The sequence below is a fragment of the Ochlerotatus camptorhynchus genome, unplaced genomic scaffold, assembly GCF_037179485.1.
Source record: "Ochlerotatus camptorhynchus isolate MF236.1 unplaced genomic scaffold, CSIRO-AGI_Acam_v1.1 ptg000265l, whole genome shotgun sequence".
Classification (NCBI taxonomy): domain Eukaryota; kingdom Metazoa; phylum Arthropoda; class Insecta; order Diptera; family Culicidae; genus Ochlerotatus; species Ochlerotatus camptorhynchus.
Window position 1 is genome coordinate 973250 of NW_027040755.1, and position 26503 is coordinate 999752.

Sequence of the window (26503 nt, forward strand, 5' to 3'; positions counted from 1 at the left end):
CTCCATGCTTCTGAAGATGGATAGCCTAAAAACGAAGACAACAAATCAAGAAGACTGGCAACTTTGCCAAAATCCAAGCGACAGATACAGTAGCGCTGCGCTTGAGTGAAGGTGGAAGCAACGCATAGAAAAATGAGCAAATACACAAACCCTTCGTCTGAGGATGTAATCTTTGCTATCAAATTCGTTCGAAGCATTTACCTTTGAGCGGTAGATGACGCGATTGTACATGTCTCATAGCGTTCGTATGAGAAATTGGAAGAGTTGCCAGTCTTCTTGATTTGTTGTCTTCGCTAAAAGCAAACATGAAGCGCTCATTTTCTCGCATACTCGACTTCGTATGCTTTTTCTGCTGGAGAGATTCGAGGCAAGTGTGTGCGTTGTTCTACAATGTTCTACAATGTGCGTCGATCTACAAGCTTACTGGTATAGTTGAGAGCGTAGATAGAACACGAAATAAAAAAAAGACAAAAAACCATTACATCGCCTGCATGGTTAATTCCTAACATTCGTTGCGATGTTCATGAACAGAGGATGATAGGAAACGGAACTAACAATCATTGTAATAGATTTCTGATTTGCGTGTACATTTGTTTTGTTTTTCTACTATCTTCGTTCTTCAAGAAGTTTTTTCCATAAAAATAACTTTAATCTCATAAATTCAACAATGAGCAGTAATAGAGATTCCGAAAATCATTAAATTATCTCGGCTGGACGCAATGATTGATATAAAACATAACTATACGTTGTTTCATAAATTTAAAAAAAAATAATAAGTTTAATCAACGACTTCTGAAGGCGGACTTATTTTTTTCGATCTTTCGAAGTACATTTCACATTAGATTTAATCTGTCACCTAAAAATAGACCACAAAATGAGAACTGCTTTGATAATTTTGGTAATTCTTTCACATTAGATGAGGAAATTTAAGAAGATTTTTGAAAGATTCATTTTTGAACAATGAATTTGGCAAGATCTGATGATATTTATGTATCCCTTTTTATCTTGATTGATGCTTTATTTTAAGTGCGGTTGGCAAGCGCCAAAGGCAAATGGTACAAGTATTGATGCTAAACGGCTTTTATTGTAGTTTTGATAAGGATTTCATATGGTTTTCAATGCTTTCATCGTATTACCTTTTTGCAGCAAATCAATCTTGAAGTGCCTCGAAAATATGCCCTTCAAAACCTTCTTCGGGGTGGGCCAACTAGACAGATTCTAGTCTTAATGAGGTTTTGGTGGATGTAATAAAGGCAAAACCATCTTGACCAGTGTTGGAAAAATCATTTTCAAAAAAAGTTCTATCACAGCTCATTGCAGAGATAAATCCCAAAGGAACTTCTCACAAAAAGTTCGCGAACGAGAGATGATAAAAAGTTCATGAAAGCGTAGAGCGAGAGAAATTTTCATTTCGTATCGCGAAAGATCTTTCGTCTCTCCATCTCACATCATTTCACACGTACTCGTGATTCGAACCAACCAAATATCCCCTCAGCTTTGTTCTTTTTTTTCCAGCGAGTAAAGGTAGGCGATGATCATGCGAGAGTGTCTGTTTGTTTTCTTCTCGTTCTCCGATATTTTTCGCATCCTTCACATTAAATACCATTTCCAGAGAACTTTGAGATTTGGGCGTAATTGCTTTTGTAAACAAACACGTCATTCAGCGATTTCTCACGAATCAAAGCACAATCTAGCGAACTATACTATACCAAATGAATCATTCCTCTACCTGTCTGTGTTGTTAGTTTTTTAGATTGAACTTTAATTCACGAGAAATCGGCGAATTAAGTGTGTGTTTACAAAAGAAATTACGCCCTAATCTCAAAGCTTTCCGGATTTATTTATAGTTTTAGTTCTCAATGCAACCTGCTAATAATAGATACTTGTAACCAGTGCTGTAAATTTTCATATCATTCGATTGAAGATGAACCACTACAACCATTCACAGAATTGTGTAAACGAATTCTCACATGACCATAATTTGAAGAGCCCCTTTCTCATTCGAAGCTCATTGTCACTGTCAATTGAGTCACTCAGTATCATTTGATATACGACAGTGGAGTATGGAAGAAATCCAGGAAAATGGTCCCGAACAGACAAGTCGACCCGATGTCGGATCAATGTAAGGCTAATTTAAGGTCGATGTCGACCCAATGTCGTGTTAATGTCGGGTCAATTTTGGGTTTATGTCGGGTGAATGTCGGGTCAACATCGGGTTGGGGTTTGATAGAAGTCAGGTTGGTGTCGGGTTGGCTTAGCTTTTTCGCCGGAATGTCGACCAGAGCTCCGTTTGTGTGTAGGTTACACTCAATCGAATGATATATAGCGTTTCTCAAATGAGAATGATCCATGCCTTCGTCAAATGACTAACCAACTGATATCACCCATTCGGAGGAGGTCCCCTTTGATAGCGAATAGCTACTTTTCTAATTTTCATCAAAAATGTTCAAATGATTTTGAGAATTTACAGCACTGGTAATAGCACAGTGAAAAAGTTCACCGCCACCTATATTCCCAACCATCCCCTGCATATAATTATTGCATAAGAGCTTACAGGAACGATATTACGAACACTAGTGATGAGAGGAGCCATGCATTAACTGTATTTCGTGAAAATGAGGATACATTAGGCTCCTCCTTCCGCAACCCCCTATCCTGAGGAACGGTTTTAATATAAAAATTGCTAGTCACAAAATCTTACACTACCTTCCCCGTTCCTCGTTAATGTCGCGTTGACACTTGTGCTGATTAATTCATTTTTTTTGCCAGAAACCAATGCACCAATCAATCAGTTGCACAAAACTGTTCACATCATCCTGATAACGGCTACTTTAAACAACAGGCGCCAGTAGACAGCCAGGTATCAGACTTATCAGTCTTTAGAGATTGTATTGATTTACTCGGGATAGCTTTCTTTTTTTTTTCCTTTGGTTTGTTTTTTCCGTCGATCTTGTTTTCCGTGCTGAGCACCAATGCTACCGACGTGCCAGGAAGGCAGCTCCCACACCTGGACCCTACCTATCGACCCATCAACTCATGAACCGGGGACCAACGGCTTTACTTCCCATCCGAAGGAAGGCGTGATCAGAGATGTTATGCCTCAGAACATCCCGGCGGCGCCGACTGGGATTGAACCCAGGCCTTCTGGGGTGAGAGGTAATCACGCTTACCACTACACCACCGGCGCCGTTGGATAGCTTTCTGTCTATAATCTTTCCCTTGTGAAATGTGCAGTGCAATTTTCAAGAACGAATGTGGTGTAAAGAGATAGAGAGAAAAAATGATCTGATATTTTTCGTATCCTCACGTTGGTGATTCGAGTTAAAAAAGTTCGCGATATCGCATTCTCTCATCCCAGAAAGTTCGCTCAGGAAATATTGGAGTGTGAAACTAGTGAGGGAAAGTTCCCAAGAGAAAACGTATCGCAAGCGAAAATGATATTTTGGTGAGAATTCCATCACTGGTCTTGACCAGGGTTTTATGAAGGTTGTTTTATAGTAGCCTTATAGTATTTCATAAAACGTAAAATGTTACTTGGGCAATGTTGTACGATAGCTTTAGAACCATATTAGCTAATAAGAACAAACTTCAGAGTTGAATAGGTCATAAATTAATTGCCTTTTGTTTAGTAATGTTATAATATTTTCAATATTATCATTTATAAGACCACTCAATAATTACAGAAACATTAAAAAGGGGGGGGGGGGAGTACGTTGTCTCAAAAATATCTTACGTCAGCATAAACAGACCATCCACATATTCGATGAAAAACATTACAAAGATTTGAGAGGGAGTCTTACAATGGAGGACGTCATTTCAATCAGAAGTACCGTTTATATGCTACAATTTTTTTTTTTAATTTCAAAGGCGCCATTTTGAAAATTTTACAAGATCTAAAATTGTCGAACTTTAGCAAAAATGTTAATCATTGCCCAGAACAAACAATTATGCAAAGTTTCATGCAAATAGGAGAAGGTCGAGATTTTCCGATTCGTCAATTTGGCGTGCAATTGCTCTTTTAGATTGGCTGTTTATTCGACCAAAATGATATCAAACCATGATTACCGGGTATTTGAATCAATTTGGTATAAATCTTTGCTCAGGAAACGCCCACAGTCCATATATTTTTTTTGTATGGATGATTGTCCACGCATGGGGTGGCACGGTCAAATCCCTCTCAAAATATGTCCACATGGAATGTGAACAGACCCCCACTAAAAAGCAATTTATCTCTTCAGAAAATGGAGTCAATCTATAGTTGAAAATTTAATTGCTAATTCCCATTTCTTGCGAGTTGTTTTGATCATAAAGCTACAGTTCAATAGCGACAAAACCGTCCCAGCACTCGGTAGATGGGATGAAGCTAAGTTCCAACGAATGATTAAAGTCCTCTAAGTAAAAGTATCCAATCGTACAGCCAAAATGCACTGTTTTGCTCGATTGGAACATCTTTTTTTCAGTTTTGTGGTGACAGTCATCTATGCTTTTTCTAGAGTGTTTTACGAATGATGACTCTAATCGGATCACTTTGTTATTATCTAAAACTGGAAAATGCGGATAGATGACCCCAAAATCTAACTTTTTACTCATAACATCATTCTATAGAGTTCTCACCAACACTGTCCATCTCAAAACAATAATCAACTCCTTATGTCGAAATTCCACAGCCTACTCACCAACAAAAATTTAGCTGAGATTCCTATATCTCGATGAACATTTCAAAAGGTCCTATCTGCTTTGATCGATCCTCTTCATCGACTTTCTATGATAACCACGCCTACGCAAACATATTTCGTGCTCTTTTGGCCACACAGTTTGATAGCAGAAGTTATTGTCTTGCGCTTAGAACTTTGAACACAGTAAGGAATGCTTTTGAAATTGAGTTTTTAACGAAAGAGATAGTCTATTAAGAGAATCGATGAATGCAGATAGGACCTTTTGAAATGTTTATCTAGAAATGTATAAAATGCATCATCTGGCAAGAAGAAAACACGCAGTTAAAAGTTTCATTGTTTCAAACGTACTGCTCTACAGCTCATAACAATGTCTCATGTTTGTTATAGAAAAACAGGTACATGCAAGGTTTAAAGTTGTAAACCATTCTCAGAAAACAACAGCGTTGATCATGAAGAAAAAAGTTTGTAAACTTTATATCAACCGTCATAATTCACGCACGAGCTCGCCTGCACCATCCAAGTTGATAGATGCTTGAATACCTCTTTTGACTTCTATCAGATAGCAACAGGTGTTGCACTAGGGATTTATCTAAGTCTAAGAAATCGAACTGTTTCTGTACCGCACAAGTCGAAAATACACAAACATAAACAAAATTGCACCATATTTAAAACTTATCTCACTCTCCGTCGTCCGGAGCGAAAAGCGTGAATTTATCAATGGAACCACTCGCGCTCACCATGCTTTGAGGAGCTATAGTCTTTGTATAGATAAGAAGAGCCGATGATAAAGGTATCTTTTCTGTTTTGATGTCACTCTACTCGACCGGCATTATTCGTTGTTCAACCATAAAAGTGATACAAACGCCTGCTGCGGTTACAAAACGTCAACAAACGATTTTTTTGTCGTATACACAAAATGGTAAGTACAATTAATCAGCGCAATGTGATTTGCGGCTTACTGCCATTGCATCATGTTTATCGTATTTTTGTAGCATTTAACTCGCTTCCTGAAACATAACCAATCAGCGCTTATCTGTATTGCTGTATTGAGTGTCACTATGCTGTTTATCTATTATCATCGGACAATGAGTGCACGTATCGAAAGCTTACAACTTCAATTGGAACAGAAGGAACATCCTCACCACGTTTTGGTAGATTCCGTAACAGCTTCAGTACTACACAACTACACGGCGAACCCGTTGGATGAAAATTTGTCGAATCCTCCCGGTGATATGGGTGAACCGGTTTTCGTTCCGGTTGACGCGCCCATGGGTGTTCGGGAAGTGATGGATCGACAGTTCAAAATATTCGCTCTGAATGAATATGCCAGTGCTCTGATATCCGTGCATCGCAGACTGCCCGACTACCGAGACGCTTGGTGCAAAGAAACGGGAAGAATACTGACTCACCTGCCACCGACTACAGTTGTTATTGTGTTCTACAACGAACCTTGGTCAGTGTTGGTGAGAACGGTTCACTCTGTGCTGGATCGATCACCACCGCAGTTGGTCAAGGAAGTGCTGTTAGTGGATGATTTTTCCTTTATGCGTGAGTTTTAATCACGTTAGTTGATTTCTTAACTTGATCGAACATTTTCTTGCAGCACACACAAAAACTCAATTGGAGGACTATTTTGCTACCGAACAAAAAGTTCGCATACTTCGATCAACTGAGCGGTTGGGGTTAATCAGGGCACGCCTACTTGGTGCTAAGAATGCCACTACAGAGATCCTTACCTTCTTGGACGCTCACTGTGAGTGTACAACTGGATGGCTCGAGCCTCAAATAGACCGAGTAGCAAGGAATCCTACAACCATCGCTCTCCCAGCAATCGATTGGATCGATGAGCACAATCTGGCCTACATTTCAAATAAATCACACATGTTCTACGGTGCCTGTGATTGGGGACTGCAATTCGGTTGGCGTGGACGATGGGACCGGATGGTTCAACCGACAAATAAATTCGAACCTTTTCCTACTCCCATCATGGCCGGTGGACTGTTTTCGATCAACCAGAAATTTTTCGCTCATTTGGGATGGTACGATGAGGGCCTCGGTATCTACGGAGGAGAAAATGTGGAACTTTCGTTAAAAGCGTGGATGTGTGGTGGACGATTGGAAACGGTACCTTGCTCGAGGGTCGGTCATATCCAGAAGGCTGGGCATCCGTATCTGAATGGCATGAAGACCGACTGGGTTCGAGTGAACTCGGTTCGAGTGGCGGAAGTCTGGTTGGATCAGTACTCTCAGGTGGTGTACGACATGTTTGGCGGTCCAGAGTTTCGTGGGGACTTTGGGGATGTCTCCGATAGAATTAAGCTACGCGAAAGTCTCAATTGTAAATCGTTCAAGTGGTATATCGAAAATGCCTTCCCTGAGCTGGCGGATCCTGTTGCAGCCGGAGCAGGCCATGGAAAGGTTAATATCATTTTGTGTAGAATTTCCAAATCAATGGTTAACCAAGGCCTTCTATTTTAGTTCGTGAACCTCGGAGCTGGACCCAGTTATTGTCCTCGGTATCGAAAAGCCGGATACACATTCAAATTGGAGCCATGTAGTTACCAAGACTACCAACATTGGGTTTACAACATGTTGGGAGAAATCAGTACCAACAACGTATGCCTCGACTATGATGGAAATATGCTGCAAATGTTTGGTTGCCATAAGAGTCGAGGAAATCAGGAGTGGCGGTATTCGAAAAGTAGCAAGCAGTTCTCTAGTGTAAAGCATAAAAAATGCTTATCTGTTGGCAGTGGTCCATCAATGAATCTTACTGTAGAAGAGTGCAACTCTTCGAATGAATCTCAAAAGTGGGAGTTTCCGTTTTTGAACCTGGATTGATTGACGAAATTTTAAATATATGAATACGGAATGATGCGGAAATAAACATATATAAAAGAGAAAGGTTATCCTCCTCGTGGTAAGTTAGGTTGGGGGTCTTCAAACAAAGTCACTGACTGATTAGCCGTTGTGGGGGTAAAATGGGCACCCTGAGAAGATTATTTTTGTTGGGGAAAATATGTGCATTCTGGGTATCTCGTTAGACATAATGTTAGGAAGATCAATACTATCAAGTACAGATATTATCATATCCCACAATTTTAATTTAAAATGGGTAGTCAATGGTAAAGTTGGTAATAGGATTTTGGAGCAGCTTAAAGTGATGGCTTCGAAGCAGAATAGAATGTTTAAAATGGTGAGAAGTGAAAATTGAACATGGTAACGCTTACGGCGCTTTCTCATTTCACGACCGTAAAGTTTCCGAATTTTTTTTCTAGAATGTGGGAAGCTCGTGATGTTTTAACAATTCGCTGAAATTCACGAAACTTTTTTGTTTAATTATGTTATTTCTCTAAAGTTTATCGAACTGCTAAGATCTCTGTTCCTTCCTGAATTTCTTGAAACTTCTTTAACGTTTTTGCTGTTCTCGTGAAACTTGTTCTACTGTCATGAATTTAATCAAACTGTCCAAAAATGTGTAAGCTTCCTTGAAGTTCACTGAACTTACGTGAAGATCTCAAAAATATCTTAACGTCTCTGCAAATTAGGGAATTTTCCTGACAATTTAGGAACTTCTCAAAAGTTCCCTCTAAGTTTGGGAATCCAGAGTTCCAGAATTTTTGTATCTTATGAAACTTCTTTGAAATGTTCCTACATTTTCCTGTTCATGAAACATACGTGGAGATCTTGAGTCTACCTTAGTGTTTCATGGACTTAAATTAAGCTCTCGAAGTTTTTTTCTGAAGATGTCTGGGCTTCTGTGAAGCTTTTGATGTTTTCTGAAATGTCTTTCCTTCCTTGAAAGTTCTGAAACTTTTCTTATTTTTTTTTCTGAAATACAAACGAAATAATTAATATTAATCTAAGATTTTCAACGAAGTTTTCATGTCGATCACCATGTTCGACTTGCTTTCTGAGGTGTGGTCTGTGTACTTAAGACCCCATTCTGTCTCAAAAATTTAAATTTAAAATCAATTATTTTCACTGAAGTTGTCGAGGCTTTCCTGAAGTTGTTCATGGAAGTGGCTTTAAATTATCGGCACTAGTTCATAACTTTTCCAATAGTTTAGACTTTCGTGATGTTATTAAAGCTATCCAAAAGATTTGAAAATTTTCTAAAAATTCTCTAGACTGCTCTGAATTTTTCTAAAGTTTTGTAAACTTTATAAACACTTACGGAACATTCCTTAAATCAATGTATACATTGTGTGGTATTATAGAAAAAAAGGCCAGTTACAATTTCTTGTTCGCGGTAATTGTAGACAGCTTTAGTCCGGGAGTTAAAAGGTGATAACTTTATTGCAGATCCAGCTGCCTATTTCAGTATGTCTAGAGAGTCACGCCCATTCCGAGGTCACTTTCACTCAGAATAAGCCCCACATGCATGCATCACCGTTATCAAATGGATATTGGTATAACATTCACACTTCCAGATTCAAAAACATTCCTTTCAAACCGGACACGTATTTAGTTTAATTTTGATACTTAATTGGTAAAGTATAGTTGAACAGTCTTCACCATTTCTGCTCTTCAGCCGCCATTAATTGCTTCTTTTGGAAACCCTTGTACTTTATCTCTCTAACGCTTCATATTTGTCCAGTCAGAATAACTACTAGTCCCCCGAAAGTCTCCCGAAAGTCTCCCATGTTATTTCTGATGTGTTCCACGACGTTTCAACGTAATTCTATGATGATCTTGAGCTCCTAGTGGTGTCTTATAAGAGTGTAACACCAGCGCGGAAAATAAACAGTGCCCATCTCCGTGTATTTTCTTATCGAGCATCACTCCATTGTCGTATCGCATGTGCTCTATTTTACTGCTCTTCTTTCACTTTTACGGGATGGCCATTCAGAATGGTTCAACGGATGTGGAATGTGGGAACATTTAAATTCAACGCGATTTAGAATATTTAAACTCTATACTTTTCCCTAAATATTTATAGTACCCATATGATGTTTTTGGATAAATAGAATTCTATTATTATTATTTAACTTTATTAGGGAGGCTTTCAGCCTTGGGCTGGTTCGCCTCCAAAATAGAATTCTAGCAATATCCCATAATTTCACGGAACTTTTTGTCTCTGTCTCTGCAAATTCCCTATTAAATTAATTTTTTTGCTCTGAATTGCTCTGAAGCTATCTGATAGTGCTAAATGTACTCTTGACTTTGCTGAATGTCATGAAACTATCTGAAAATTTCTAAATTCCTTTGAAGATATCGCTTTTTTAATTAATGAGACTGCTTTGAAGTTCTCTAATCAACTTAGTTGAATTTTCGCCAAGTTTTGAAGTTCTTGAAATTCCCATAATAATCATTTTTAATTACGCTCATTTTGTCTTCTTCTGATGTTAATATAACTTCCCTTAGGTTCTAGTAATTTTCCGGAACTTCCCTGAATTTCTGCGATTTCCTTGAAATTATTTGCACTGCCCTTTAGTTCTATGATTGTTGTCAAAACAATTCAGAATCGATCTCCAGGAGCGCTGCTATAAATTAAAATCTGCGTCCAGATTTAACTGGCTTAAGAATTTGTTGGAAATTGTGAAGGCAATAGGATCGTGTGACAAATACAGGAAATTCTATGGCATCCCCATTTGTATAAAAATTTAACCCCTATAGATGATTGGTTTGAGTTTAATGAATTTAAAAGCAGTCATCAATAGATCATTGATATTTGTACAGAGAAATGCACTGAAGACACCCGAAAAACCTTATTTAAAACTATGCTCCCGCAACCGTACTAATATCACACCTTCGTGTTAATTGGCGAATCTTCAACTTTGCTCGTTTGAGAATCTTAAATGCATAAACACCGCTTGTTATGGGATTTTCGATAAAGTTAATTGACACCTCCAGTAGTGCAAATCCGCTAGAGATTCTAAATATTGAATGTAACGGTATCAGTTTCCGATAGTTGTATCATACGGAACCAATTCCCAGCAGTTTTTCGTGAACTGTTCTGGTGAGCAGTATGATTCGGGTAATAAGTGATTGGAAAATTGTTCAACTTGGTTTATAAATATATTGAAAACTTCAATTTTGAACAGGCAAATACCAGTAAACGGCTGCTGGGAGTTCTGCTTCTAGCACTGATTGCGTTGAATGTGGTCAATATTCTCAATTCGAGACATCAATCTGTGTTAATTGGAGAAATTATACAATTGAGGCACGTTCAGAGCCACAACGAATCGGATCTATCGATAATCACAACGAAATCGACGACAAATTTCACCGACTTTGAAAATGTCTCTCAAACGTTGGATCTCGATATTCCACCCCCTCCGGGAGACATGGGAAATGCTGTAGTGATCGATGTCATCAACTCGGAAATACCTAAACTCATCAAACAGGGCTTCGACATGCAGGGACTGAATCAGTTTGCGTCGGATCTGATGTCCGTACGGCGGCGACTTCCCGACGTTCGTAATGAGTGGTGCAAACAGCCGGGTCTATTCCTCCAAGACCTTCCGGAAACTTCCGTCGTGATTGTGTTCTACAACGAAGCCTGGTCGGTGTTGGTGCGTACGGTGCATTCAATTTTGGAAAGGAGTCCGCCCAAATTGGTGAAGGAAATCGTTCTGGTTGATGACTATTCCTACCTTCGTGAGTGCATGCCGTGGTGTTGAATGTCATGATGTTTAACTTTTTTCGAATTTAGCACACACAAAAACCCAGCTGGATGACTACTTCCAATCGTACTCCAAAGTGAGAATAGTAAGAGCTCCCATGCGACTGGGACTCATCAGGGCGCGAATACTGGGTCTTAAGATGGCAACGGCTGAAGTTATCACCTTTCTTGATGCGCACGTCGAATGTACAGTTGGTAAGTAAAATATTTGCAAATAATATAGATTTCTGTTTTTGCGGACGATTGGTTCTGCTCACGTACTTTGAAACTCAAGGTCAGGAGTTGAAGTTGTGGGTGAGTGTGAATGTCTCGCGATCATAGGAGACGTTATCAACTGGGTGTGACAGAGACATATCACGGCCTATTTCAGTTTGCTCATAAAAGAAAATGAAACATGCTAAATAGTACTACCGGTTGCCGTTGGATGTTTGAAACTGCGAGGTTAGTGCTAGTTTACAGTTTCTAAAATAGGTCACTGGATGTGAAGTGTATCGCTGTTAAATAATATTGATATTTTTCTACACGCAATCCAAATTCAAGCACTTCTAAGGGAATATCATAGAAATTTAGGAAACGTAGTAGAAATTTTGGGAACTTAATAGAACAATGTGATGTCAGGTTTTGAAACTTCATTAGCAGAATTCAAATAATAAATGCTTATACAAAACAACTTACCTTATAGTTCAAATCAAATGCCCGGTTTCTTCCCGACTCTCCCGGTTCAGTGGCCACCTTGTAAAAAGCTATTTCATTCCATTTAGGCCAAACACCTTTTTTCCTTTAGGCGGGATGGGTCATTAGGCCGACTGCGGGAAAGGGAAATAATCAACTTATAAATTAATTGAGGTACAATAAACATTTATTTAAATTTTAAGGTCTTCCTACAATATTACAACCTGAAACGTTTTCAATTCTCTTTAACTGCCAAACTAAAAAAACGAGTAAGGGGAATTCAACTTTGCACACCTTAATTCGTACCGAGTGATTGAGTTGTGCCGAAAGCTGTGCCAAGCGTTGTGACGAACGTGCCTATCAAGGACAATCAAAGTATGCCTATCAAGGTATCAATATTCCATGAGTTTGGAAACCCCGAAAGTTTTGACTTCTATGGTTGTGTTTACAATCTCAATTTATCTGATGGATCATGGCAAGCATTCACCTTCATTCTCATTAGAACGTTAGCGGGTCGGGAGGTGGAAGAGGAACTGGAAACGATCAAACAAATACCAATACGGATCATGCAAATTCAACACGTCCATAATATTCTGCGAGATATTCTGACGCGATGTCTTTTTGAATTTTTTACGCCTTGCAGGTGTTCAGAAACAAAAGAGAAATCCGATCGATGATGAATGAAATCCTTCCCCGACTAAAGTAAACCCATAACTCGAACGGGCGATAGTTCAATCACACGCTACGAGCAACACCATCGAACCAGTTTTAAATCATCTGATCGACTCAGAAGTACGTGTCCTCAAAGATATAATCCAAGCCTATCGTAATGCCTACCTTTCAAGCCTACCAAACTACGATCTGATTAAGTTGGGGTACCTTCCAATCACCGATGAAAACTATTAAACAGCTCCCCCAGAAGATCTATCATGCTTCGAAAATAGGATCCTCATCCACCGTAGACTTCAGCGGAAGCGCTTTATCCGGCGCATGTAGGTCTGTATAGAACTAGAGAAGTTTCCGCCTAATCCACTCAGCTCCTCACAGATGACAAACGTGGGCGATTCACGATTCAAGAGCTTATAGCAGTACTTATAAATCTTTCATAATTTTATGGAAATTCCTATAAAGTCCTGTGGTTACCCCATCGAAGTCCATACCAAATTACTGGGAAGAACTTCCGAGGAAACAGGCAGGAGAAAATGTGTAGATTTCCGTCCCGAAGATACTCATCAAGATCGGGATTCAAATCTGGTCGCCCCGTATGATAAGTTTGTTTTCTTGCTTATTGATCATTCTGCATAACAAAATTGTTAAAGTACATCAACTCTCGAGGAAGATCCTGCCGTGATCCTTCGTTGTACGCTTCAAGATAGAATACCCACGACAGTATAAAATATTGAGTTAAAAACTTAGAATTGTATTTTGAAATAAGGCATTTGGGCGAGCAGCGTTGGAAAAGTTCGCGATATTGCACGACATTCATCATTGAAAAAAATTGTGATTCGTAGTGAATTTTGGGTGAACTTTCTAATACTGAATGTGAGTATTCATCAAGCCATAGATGCTCGATACTCATCGTTCCAAAATTAAATCCGATCTGCGCAGGAATACTCTTCTTTTCGTACGAATAACATAACGAATCATAGTGTAGGTGTTCCGCCATCCCTGTCGTATAGTTGGGATCCGTTTGCTTGATGTTGATGAAAGTGGCCTTCCGAATTTATCATCAAAGGCAATCGTCAGAAATTTTTCGCAATGATTTCATCCTCAATCGAAAACGAATCGTCTCTAGAGTCTAGAGGTAACCCGTTTTAGCCGTCTTGACTGCCGTATCGACCCGACGCTCTGGACCGGTCATGGTGTAGATGAACTCGACTGAAGTGAGGCTCGAATAGAAGCTGTTCTAGATGAAAACATGATCCGCTGGCATTTTTGCTGTGATTCGGAAGAGACGGACCTAGTTTTGCTAGGTTTGAAGAGATTTATGATTCAGACAAAACTTACATAATTTTTCGAACGATCTTCAACACCCGGTGGGTATCCGTTTGTTGTTTTTAAATTCTTGATTGAATCCTTGTATCACCAGTTTTATGTATGACACTCTCTCACTAGCTTCATTTGGCAGTAAACAACGGCGAAACTTCAATACTCAACAGTGATGCCGTTTTATGTATATTATATTGCTTGTATCCTACTTGTCAAAGTGTGCCTTAATGTGCCGAACAGTGTATCATGCTGTGGTTCGGTACAGTGTGCAGAGTTGATGGCCCCTTGAATGAATTGGTTTATAAGAGCTTTCGCTCTTGCTTCCTGATAGAGAAATTTATAAGGATTCTGGGACTGTTCTGTAGTAAATATCATTTAAAAATTAAAGGGTGTTCGATCAATTTGCGATACATCTTATAATGAATTTACAATTCATAATAAGAAAACTTTTATGGAATTTCAATCCTCAATTAGGAGCTTTTAGGAACTAAAAACAAATCAAAGCAACCGGAGTGAACTAAAACTTTTGATATTTTAATGTTAATATAAAAAATCAAAAAAAAAAAATCAGATTGACCGCCCACGGTTGCTGCTCTGTTATTACCAGATCAGCTGCAATTACACAGAGAACCAACAGATGATGTTGGGACTAACATTCATCCTCAATGTGTAAGAACTGGAGATCTAATATTTAGCAATACCAGCGCCGGCCGTGTCCGAATGCAGGTCAACTCAAGAGCCACATGTGAAAAGGGCATACAAGCTTTTTGTAAACAAAGCTTTGTAGGCCCTTTTCTCGCCAACCGAGGATCACCCACGCAAACCAACAACATCGCCGGGAAGGAGAAAGCTTCCCTTATCGGTGATGTTGATGGTTTGCGTGGGTGACCCTCGGTTGATGAGAAAAGGGCCTACAAAGCTTTGTTTACAAAAAGCTTGTATCCCCTTTTCACATGTGGCTCTTGAACTAGGGAATGGGAAGGAATGTGTTGACGTGGTACTCGCTGTGAAGGAAACCGAGAAATCCTCTGCGCTTCCACGAGAAATCACTGGGATGTTGGATGTGGGGAAAGGTTGCACGCACACGCAGGGATCGTGTTTTGGTAAAGCGATTATAATACACAAACACAACACACACACACACACACACACACACACACACACACACACACACACACACACACACACACACACACACACTCACACACACACACACACACACACACACACACACACACACACGCACACACACACACACACACACACACACACACACACACACACACACACACACACACACACACACACGCGATAAAATTGGAGAAAAAAATAAAAATGAAGAAAAAGAAAAAACCAAAAAAAATATGAAGAACGACGGCAATACGCCAGACAGTGAAAACGGAGGAGCAAACGTGTTCGCAAGGAGTGGGATATTGCAGAGATCACCAGTGTCGAACCTGGGGGTCACTGCGAGTTCCAGCAGCAGCAGTAAGTTTCAAGAAGAGCAGCCAGGCGTTGGGCTAAGCCAGATATTCACACCAATATCCAGTAGTAGCAAATCCCAAGAACTGCAGCTTGGGAGAACCAAAATGACGGAGGTCAGGAGGAAGATCGATGATCTCTATGTGTTCGTGAAGGATAAAAACAACGTACACAAAGAGATCAAGCAACTTGTGACCGGTATCAAATCCGGCATAACAGTGGCAGATCGGGAATGTCAAGAGTGGAGAAAAAGGGCCGAAAATGCCGAAAAGGCTCTGCTGGAGGCCAAGGAGAGCATAAGACTGGCTCAAGCACATGAGACTCCGAAGGGACCCACAAATCCACGTCCTGAAAAGAGAGATAGGGACACGCCAGGAGATGAGGAGGAGCCCAAAAAACGCAGGGACGACGAGGAAGGCATCAAGGAGATGGGAGAAAATGGTGCGTGGCGTAAAGTCGAGAACCAGAAGGAGAGGAAGAAAAAACAGAAGGAAGATGAAGTGAGGAAGAAGGAAGAGGAAGCGAGGAGGAAGGAAGAAGAAGCGAGGAAGAAGGAAGAGAAGAAGAAGGAAGACAGGAAGAATAAGGAGAATCCTAGGCCTCGTAGGGAGAGAAGCAAGGGTGACGCTCTGGTTGTTGAGGCGAAGGACAAAACGTCCTACGCAGCACTCCTCCGGAAAGTGAGAGATGATCCGGAGTTGAAACACTTAGGCGAGAATGTGGTGAAAACCAGGCGAACCCAGAAAGGCGAGATGCTATTCGAGCTGAAAAGGGACCCTACGGTTAAGAGCTCAGCTTTTAAGGAGCTCGTCGAAAAATCTCTTGGCGAGACGGCGAACGTAAGAGCCTTATCCCAGGAGTCAGTGGTCGAGTGCAGGGATCTGGACGAGATCACAACAGAAGACGAGTTGAAAAGTGCGCTAAAGGTGCAATGCAACCTGGGAGACGTACCGATGGCAATTCGGTTGAGAAAGGCGTATGGTGGCACGCAGACGGCGTCGATACGACTTTCTTCGGACGCAGCTAACGAGCTGCTGAAGACTGGCCGAATCAAGGTTGGGTGGTCAGTGTGCCCGTTGAAAGCTATTCCTCGGGTATCTAAGAAAATGGAGAGATGCTACAAATGCATGGGCTTCGGTCACCAGGCGAGACACTGCAAAGGCCCTGACAGATCTGATCTGTGCAGGAAATGCGGAGAGAAGGGGCACGTTGCAAAAGACTGTACAAAGCAACCGAGGTGCATGCTCTGCAAAAAGGAGGACGGAAATGGCCATGTGACGGGAAGTTTCAGGTGCCCTGAGTTCAAGAAGGCGATGGTGGGCCAGCAATAATGAAGGTAACCCAAATAAATCTCAATCATTGTAACACAGCACAGCAACTGTTGTGGCAGTCAACAACGGAAACAAAGTGCGACGTTGCAATCATTGCAGAGCCATACCGAGTCCCTCTCGATAATGGTAACTGGGTGGCGGATAGAGCAGGAATGGCGGCCATACAAGTCATGGGCAGGTATCCCATACAACAAGTGGTGGCAAGCTCATATGAAGGTTTCGTGATCGCCAAAATCAATGGAATCTTTGTATGTAGTTGCTACGCACCCCCGAGATGGACAATTGAGCAGTTCCACCAGATGCTAGATGGGCTCACCGAAGAGCTCATTGGACGGAGACCAGTCGTCATCGCAGGAGACTTCAATGCTTGGGCAGTGGATTGGGGGAGCAGATGTACCAACGCAAGAGGGTATAGCCTGCTGGAAGCTCTGGCAAAGTTGAACGTCAGTCTGGCCAACGAAGGAACCATCAGCACCTTCCGCAAAGATGGTAGGGAATCCATTATCGACGTTACTTTCTGCAGTACGTCGCTAATGGCAAATATGAACTGGACAGTGTGCGAGGAGTACACCCATAGTGACCATCAGGCGATCCGGTACAGTATCGGCGAACGAACACCGGTGGAAATGCGGAGGACGAAAGTAAGCGAGCGGAAGTGGAAGACGAAGGCATTCAATAAGGATCTCTTCATCGAAGCTCTAAGGGTAGACAACAGCGTCCCGGGCCTAAGCGCGAATGAGTTGACCGAATTATTAGCAAGGGCATGTGACACAACTATGCCGAAAAAACTGGAGCCAACGAACAGGCGGCGTCCAGCCTACTGGTGGAACGAGGAAATTAGCACCCTCCGTGCTACTTGTCTTCTAGCCAGAAGGCGTGCTCAGAGAGCAAGAACAGAAGCAGACAGAGAGGAGCGCAGGGTGGTGTTCCGAGAGGCCAGGGCTGCACTGAAACGAAAGATAAAGCTGAGCAAGTCAAATAGTTTCAAGGAGTTGTGCCGCGATGCCGATGCCAACCCCTGGGGCAACGCATACCGAGTTGCGATGGCGAAGATCAGAGGCCCAACGATGCCGGTTGAAATGTGTCACAACAAGCTGAAAGTCATCGTGGAGGGACTTTTCCCACAGCATGACCCAACGAACTGGCCACCTACACCATATGGCGAGGTAGATGAAGACAACGTTGAACAAGTCTCCAACGAGGAACTCATAGCAGCAGCGAAAGGGTTGAAAGCGAATAAAGCTCCCGGCCCGGATGGAATTCCCAACGTGGCGTTGAAGGCGGCGATCCAGACGTTCCCGGACATGTTCAGGATGGTGCTGCAGAAATGTCTGGACGATGGTCAGTTCCCTGATAGGTGGAAGGTACAAAAGCTTGTGCTGTTGCCGAAGCCCGGAAAACCGCCGGGGGATCCTGCATCGTATAGGCCAATATGCTTGCTGGATACTGTAGGAAAGCTCTTAGAGAGGATCATCCTCAACAGGCTGACGAAATGCACGGAGAGTGAACACGGATTGTCGGAGAGACAGTTTGGATTCCGGAAAGGGAGATCGACGGTGGATGCAATTCGGACAGTGATTGACAGAGCCGAGAAAGCTTCCAAACAGAAGCGGAGAGGAAATCGATACTGCGCCGTGATTACGATCGATGTCAAGAATGCATTCAATAGCGCCAGCTGGGAGGCCATCGCCAAGGCGCTCCATAGAATGAGGGTTCCAGGCTACCTCTGCAGGATTCTAAGTAGTTATTTCCAGAACCGGGTCCTTGTCTACGTGACAGACACGGGGCAGAAATCGCTTAGAATCACGGCGGGGGTTCCCCAAGGCTCCATTCTAGGTCCCACGCTGTGGAACGGAATGTACAATGGCGTGCTGACGCTCAAGCTGCCCAAAGGAGTTGAGATCGTTGGCTTTGCGGACGATGTCGTCTTGACGGTAACCGGTGAGACGCTGGAAGAAGTGGAAATGTTGGCGGCTGAGGCGATAGATACGATTGGTAACTGGATGCAAGGAGCGAAGCTGCAGATAGCCCACCACAAAACAGAAGTGATGTTGGTCAGTAACTGCAATGCAGTGCAGCGGGCAGAAATTACCGTTGGAGAGCACACCATTGCTTCGAAGCGCATGCTTAAGTATCTGGGAGTAATGATCGACGACCGGTTAAACTTTAATAGCCACATCGAATATGCTTGCGAGAAGGCGACGAAGGTCATCAACGCAATAGCCAGAATCATGCCGAACAATTCTGGTCCAATCAGCAGCAAGAGACGTCTTCTGGCTAGTGTTTCCTCATCAATACTAAGGTACGGAGGTCCAGCCTGGATTGAAGCGCTGAAAACGAAGCAGAACCAAAGGAAATTGAGCAGTACGTTCCGGCTCATGGCCATGCGAGTCGTGAGTGCGTACAGAACCATTTCGATGGAGGCAGTATGCGTTATCGCCGGTATGATCCCAATCGGCATCACCTTGGCGGAGGACTACGAGTGCTATATGACGAGAGAAACCAGAGGAGTACGAAAAATGGTGAGAACGGAGTCGATGGCTAAGTGGCAGCAGGAGTGGGATGCAGCAGAGAACGGTAGATGGACACACAGGCTAATACCGACTCTTTCGACCTGGGTGAACAGGAAGCATGGAGAAGTCAACTTCCACTTGACGCAGTTCCTGTCTGGTCATGGCTGCTTCAGGAAGTACCTGCATCGGTTCGGACACACAACGTCACCCTTCTGTCCGGAGTGTGGGAATGTGGAAGAATCACCAGAGCACGTGGTCTTCGAATGTCCTAGATTTGATGATGTGCGAGAGGATATGCTCGCCCTTAGCACGGAGAATGTCGTCGAAGAAATGTGTCGAGAGGAGGGCACCTTTAACGCCGTCAGCAGAGCAGTAACGCAGATCATGTCAGCGCTGCAGCGAAAATGGCGGGAAGACCAACTAGAAAGTAGTAATGTGCTCACACAAGTGCGAACTGAAAGCCGAAGCCGGGAGAACTCTCCGTCAGAGTAGGCTGTATCCACCACCAGGGATAACCGAGTAGAACGTGACGCTGGGAGATAAATGGCTCACAAATTGGAGAGACGATCAGCGAACTGGAAGCGCCAATTAGCTGAGGTAAAGTGAGGTGCGTAATGCACGGCCCCCTCCGAAGTAATACGACAAGTGGTTCCGGGGGAAAAGGGCAAGGCGTCTAAGGAGGTTTTAGTGCGGTAAGAATCCCACACACCGTGTCACCGCGACTGTGCGCCCAGTCGTCAAGCGGTGGCACGATGGCCTTTTTGAAGGTTTCCTCCTTGCCAAAAAAAAAAAAAAAAAAAAAAAAAACACACACACACACACACACACACATACACACACACACACACACACACACACACACACACACACACACACACACACACACACACACACACACACACACACACACACACACACACACACACACACTCACACACACACATACACACACACACACACACACACACACACACATACACACACGCGCGCGCACTCATCCAATTTCTATTTTTAGATCAGGACCCACACTGTAAGTGATGCGATCGGTGTTAAAGAAGAATTTGTTTTCATTAAAATCTAGTGGGTATAGAATAAGGCAAAGTGAAAAAGTGCAAGGAAGGGGACGGGCCTAGGATTGAACTCCCGACCTTCTGCTCAGTAAGCAGAAACGGTAACCACTGAGCTACCGAGCCTCGTCAAAAACTTTTGATATTTTAATGTTAATGTAAATTAACATGGAAGTTTACATAATGCACATGATTATCATGTATGCTTACATTTGAATGCAAACTTACATGATTAGCTCGTTAATTTACATGTTTGAAGCAGTTACATACCAAAGGTGTAAAATTATAGGAAACATTTCATTGCATGCTCCATTTTTTGTCGTTTGTAAAATATTACGTAGCATGTAATTTTCATTATTTTTTGAGTTTATGGACATAGGAAATGAGACTAATTGTTTTAATTTGCAAGATAACAGATACCAAGAATAAAAATAAGGTTATGGACATAGAAAAAGAAAAATGTCTTACTTGGTTTAATACAGCCTAAAATTGTCGGATTCTTAAAAAGAAATGTTCAAAATCAAGATTATTTTAAAAGATTTTCATTTCCAGACAAACAAAAAAATTCATTCTAATCTAATCTAATCTAAAACCGAAACTGCTAGTTCATGAAAGCGTCTTGGAAAATGATTGATATACCAAAATGGTCAGCATTTAAGGGGAAAGATGATTTTAAAAAAGGGCCTCTACGAATCGAAGATTTAAGCAGGATGCTTCATAATCCAATAAATGGATGAAACGTGGACATCTTCCGTTTTTGGTAATGTAATGATTGGTTGGTCATTGGAAGCATCAAAGCTATAAAGCTATAAGTGATGCTCCATTTTCCTCTGATGGTACTAATTCTTGCCCTAGCCTTTTGACAATCACTAAAATGTATTCCTTTGATTACTGAAAAATCCTGTTCCCCTACTGTCTTACCTGACTTATAACGAATATACGTTGTATCCGCGAGAGCACCAAATCGAAAAAAAAAAAAATGAAAATGAGGTGTTTTACCTCGCATAGTTCATACCCCTGAATAGTACGTATATATTTACTTTCGAATAGAACGTATATACGTTTTATTCAAAGAAAGCATATACGTTTTTATTCAAAGTGACCATTTTGAAGTGTGATTTTCTTTTCAGGTTAATGCAAATTGAAAAACGTATTTTTTTATAATGGTGCTTTATTGGACGATCAAACTGAAAAATAACCATAACAATCGGTAATGATTTAAAACTTAACAAATCGGTAATGGTTAAAACTTAACAAAAAAGTTGAACGATAACATAGTAAAAATCATTTGACGGTTTCATGGATTTTACTCCTCAACAAACGCCATGAAATGTTTTCCTGATTTGATTATGGAAAACGATTCCATTGGGTTAATTTCAGGCTCATATAATGTTCTCTCTACTATAAATCCTTCCAAGCTACACTCAATCAACATTATCTTCACGCTGAGAAGCTCAGCAGTTGCAGCAATTTCGGCCCCAGATTTAATTTTTCCTTTTAGCAACTCAGATTTGTCTGACTTGTCCGTGACCAGAAATAGCCATTGGTTTTGAACATAATCACAAACCTTGGGGATAAAATCTTTGTTCCATTGATCAAATGATCTATGTTCCTTTGTAAGCTTATGTACGCATTCGTAAAATCCCGTTTCAACCTTGAGAAGGAAAAAGTTAGGAATACAATCTGGCTCCTCACTCGACTGGTGCATCAGTTTGGAATAGCGATCAAGCCAATCAAACTCATCAGACATCAATGCTTTCAACGGTGGATGCAAAAGCTGTTTGTCAAGCTTACCTGAATAAATTCCACGGATTTCAAACGACTTCTTAATCAAATCTTTGTGATCCAGTTTCGCCCAGTTCCAAACCCATTTAGTGGCCATCAAATGCGATGGAACCTTGATATTGCCACGGTTCGTGCGATACTTGGTAGGATCCGAAAGAGCGGTTTTAATCTACTCTCCGTACGATTCAGAATAGGCTGTTTGAAAACTTTTGTTGATGGACACATCCAGTGGCTGAAGGAGCGGAGTCATCCCTGGTGGAACAATAACGATAAAAACGTTCTTGCGTTCGTATTTGGCTTTCATCTCCTGCGCGACGTTGATATGAGGTCCATAGCAGTGTAGGCTGTCTCAAAAGTGTGGTTTGGTGACGTTTCAATACAATCTTTTCCATGTACTCTTTGAAAATTTGTACCGACCACATACCAGTTTGATTCACGGCAACCATAACATGCTCATCGTGAAGCGGAAGCTTCTTCAGATCAGGAAACAGGCAATGTGGCGTTAGCATCTCTCCAGCAGCGTTTACAGTGAACGTAGCCGTGAACTTCTTGTGAGTTGAAGCAGCTTTACGAAGCAGTACACTTGTGCTCCCTTTAGTTGTAATGGTGGAACTTTGCTCTGATTGGTAGTACCGGGGAACCTGGTCCATGTTCAGAATATTCTGAGGCTTGACTCCCTTATCGTTGATGATGGCACGGATCTCGTTGAAAAACTTGTTCGTTTTTTCCAGGGCGTTCTCCGGAAGAACTCTTGTAGTTGTTTCACAGCGATTTACTAAATTTTGCCGCCGCTTGAATCTGTCAAGCCTGCCGTGACTAATATTAAATCCTTGAACGTTGAGATCTGTGGCCAAGTTTGATGCTTGCGCCTGTAAAATATAAAAGAACAAACATATTCAAAATGTTGTTAACAACAAAAGTACAGAAACTTACCAAAATAAAGCGGTCTGTAACACGAATACCACTTTTGTTACACTGTTTGATCCAGGTTATTAGGCGATCCTCGAGCACAGGGAACAAAGGTTTTTGTCCTCCACCGGGTAGACGACGGCGTCTTTTTGACGATCGTGATCTGTCGTTCCCTACAGCCTCCATCTGATTTTTCCGTTTGATCCATCCTTGAAGCGTTGATGCCGAAATATCGTATTTTAGAGCGAGAGATTTAATACCCTTGCCATTGACGCCCCTCTCGTATTCTGAAAGTATTTGCAGCTTCTTCTGAATCGTAAAATACTCTCGTTTCTTTTGGGCTTCTATTCCGATGGCCAGCTCATCCGAATGAAATCTGCAATCTGCATCCGGTTTGGCAAAATTTTCAACTTCCCCAGCATAGAGAGGGTCCGGAAATAGCTCCTCCTCCTCGTCCTCCATCTCATCGAGGTAATCTTCTACCATTTCGAAGCTGCTATCTGCTTCCGACTGTGGCTGTTCAGCCGCTTGCCTTAAGAGATGAACTAGCCTCAGGCTAAAAATCTCTAAAATAAAGAAAAAAAAAAAAAAAAAAAAAATCAGCCGCTTCAACGGACTCGAAAACAATTTCCGCCTCAAACATGGTGCCGCAATGAAGAATGCTTTAAAACTAAAGTTTTTTCAGTAGTATTCACACTTTTTTCATTACATTCACAAATATTTTTGTGTTTAAGTTGAATTTTTGAAGCTGCTAAGGACCGATCGTGAACTTTTTACTTCATCTCACATACGTAGTAAACGAATAAAGAGGTATAGTATACGTTCTATAACATTAATACGTATAATCGTTATGAGTCAGGTAAGATAGTAGTTTGAAATTACTTGAGGTTCCAGCATTACTGGTTGTAAAGATAAAAATTGACATAAAGGAACGAACTCACCAAGTTCAGCCAATTGAACCTAAAGGCAGCTTCACATGTGTTGATGTAGAAGTGCAAATTGTAGACGGTCCGCTTGAAGCATACCAACATGAATCAAATGAAATCGATTTTGATGTGCATTGGCAAGCCTTTTCGTGATCAATAGTCAGGTTCAACGCTGCGACTTAATGACGTGTGATGTGACGAATTTTGGGACGTCGAGGGCCTCATGTTGATTCTAATGGGCTTCGGAACAGCTTGTCAGTGGCAAATAACAGGGACGAAGAACTACATAGAAGGAGATGATCACTGAGGAACTACAAATCGTATCCTGAGCATATAGATTATAGAAAAAAAAAAACTCCACAGAAAAAAAACAAACATCACGTTCGATCACACACACATCACTTTCTGGAAAAAAAAAATGCTGTCACTTCCGAGGAAATAGACAAAATTCATAACACGTTCACTAATCGCCCATCAATCCTTTTCGACCGCTATTCTCCAGACCATCACCCTTTCTCTTAATGCTTTTCTTTCTGTCTTCCCCATGAATACATTTGTTTTCAATTCTAGTTCTTTGCAATCAACAGATATTAATAATCAAGCGAAATAATTTCATCTCCACTCGGCGTAAAATGTCAACTAAGCACATTTACCTTCATTCTCTGCCGCTCTTTCTTCATACTTCTTCAAAGAACTATCGACAAAGTGTGAATATCTCCCTCTCCATCTCATAAAAATGTTATTCTTTTTTTCTGTTAATAAACACTCTCACTTGATGAAGACTCTTCTTCCTCCTTATGAAGACTCTCTTTCTTCACCCCTTTAACATTACACAACTTTCTTCCTCTTAAATGAACTTCCTTTTTAACATACCACAACATCACATGGTAATTTGATTTTTTTTTTTAAATCCTCGTTAACCAATTCTTGATTACTTACTTTATCGATTCTTCTTTTTTATGGCTGTACAAATGCTCATGTTATTATTCTTCTCGTTTCTCAATTATGCTCAATCTCCAATTGTTAATAATTCGAACTACTTCTTAAGAAAACACCCTCCCAAGTAACATTGCAGGTTTTATCGCGGTTTTATAGCATTCTACAAGTCTAAATCATGTACAGAACCCTCATAAAACCAAAATTGTTACTTGGGCTCTCACCTTTCAACCACTCCAAGCCTCTCCATATTTCAATGATCTCATTTCCAATAGGCCAATGATATCACAGATCAGCGGAAAGCGCTTCGCCACTCGGCCCATTATCCGAATGCACACAAAAATCACTAGAGCTTTTTATAGACTTCTTCCACCTTTGCAATTTGAAGTGGTAACAAATTTCACGGCCAGACAAACAAAAAAATTCAAGATCCTAAAATTTAAAAAATTGGAGATCCTGAGAAAAAATGTCTTAGACTTGGAAAACATTACAAGGGGACTAAGCTTTTCGTATGCCAGGTTCCTTAAACAAATATTAAGATGTTATGACTTAGAAGAATGAATTGAGATCTTGAGCAAACAATCCTAGCTTCCGGAATGATTACGACTAATTGATTCACTAAAACATCAGATTTCAAAGACACGAACGAAAATAATTCAGGATTTAGATTTTTCATCTAATAAAAAATGGAGATTAAAATTGACCAACTGTCACTGATTCCATCATTCCATTCGTCGGGCATCTGGACACTGCGTACCGGAAATCATCAAACAAAATTAAATGTGTCAGTTCTGACATAATTTCGCCGATTCAAACGACTTCTTAAGCTATAAATTTCGTCTCACCTAATTTTCGTCAGTCCATATAAAATATTCGTCTGAGTGACCGACCTTTTCGTGCCCAAATATTCACAAAATAATCAAATGTTATCATCTTGTAAACATGTGTCTCAATTCACACATATTGTTTTGCTCTACGTGTAATGCGTGCATCAGCTGAAAGTTTCTGTATTTTTTATCTTTTCTTTACTGAAATGGGAGTAAACATAGTGCGAAGGCCTTCCCATAGCACCTATTAATAACCACGTCTATTTACCTATAATGAAAAACTAGTTCATAACGTTGACTGCAAATCGATCGATTTGTTCAAGTGTACTTCTGCTGTGACAGCACTCATCTGAGTTATTAGAATGCAAATTGCACAACAAACTGAGTCACATCCATCCGACATTACAAATTCCAGGTTATCTATTGAACTCGAGCACTATATCAACCCCACTCCCATTCCCCATCTATCAAAAGCACGTAACATTCTCCACAAAGTTATCGTTAAGGAAGCGCTCATTTGCAATCTGGTATCTGGAACTAGCACGTTCCGTTCATGTTTTACGATTTAGTTTTGTTTCGTAAATCACATCAATTTCAACGCGCCATCTTGCACATGTCTCCGGTAGGCACAAAAGAAGCTATTCAAAACAATCTAAATCAACAGCTCGCAGGCCCGCCTGGTCTGTGCTAACAAAAGAGCAACGCCTGCTTCGGTCTGCAGTTATTGTTTGCACATTTGGTTGGTCCAACGCTTACTGCGGT

General features: G+C 41.2%; 1 protein-coding gene across 1 annotated transcript; it reads left to right on the forward strand.

The window, feature by feature from the left end:
• Positions 1–5032: 5032 nt before the first annotated feature.
• Positions 5033–7567, forward strand: LOC135705280 (putative polypeptide N-acetylgalactosaminyltransferase 9). Its single transcript, XM_065226907.1, has 5 exons — positions 5033–5071; positions 5445–5595; positions 5669–6224; positions 6280–7094; positions 7155–7567. Exons 2-5 carry the CDS (start codon positions 5593–5595, stop codon positions 7515–7517), a joined length of 1737 nt encoding a protein of 578 aa, XP_065082979.1. The 5' UTR covers positions 5033–5071; positions 5445–5592; the 3' UTR covers positions 7518–7567.
• Positions 7568–26503: the final 18936 nt, after the last annotated feature.

Bases quoted from the DNA above. Each gene is read 5' to 3' on its own strand.
- LOC135705280 (XM_065226907.1), top strand. The intron at 6,225-6,279 runs GTGAGTTTTAAT...ATTTTCTTGCAG, and splicing joins GGATGATTTTTCCTTTATGC to CACACACAAAAACTCAATTG. The intron at 7,095-7,154 runs GTTAATATCATT...CTTCTATTTTAG, and splicing joins CCGGAGCAGGCCATGGAAAG to TTCGTGAACCTCGGAGCTGG.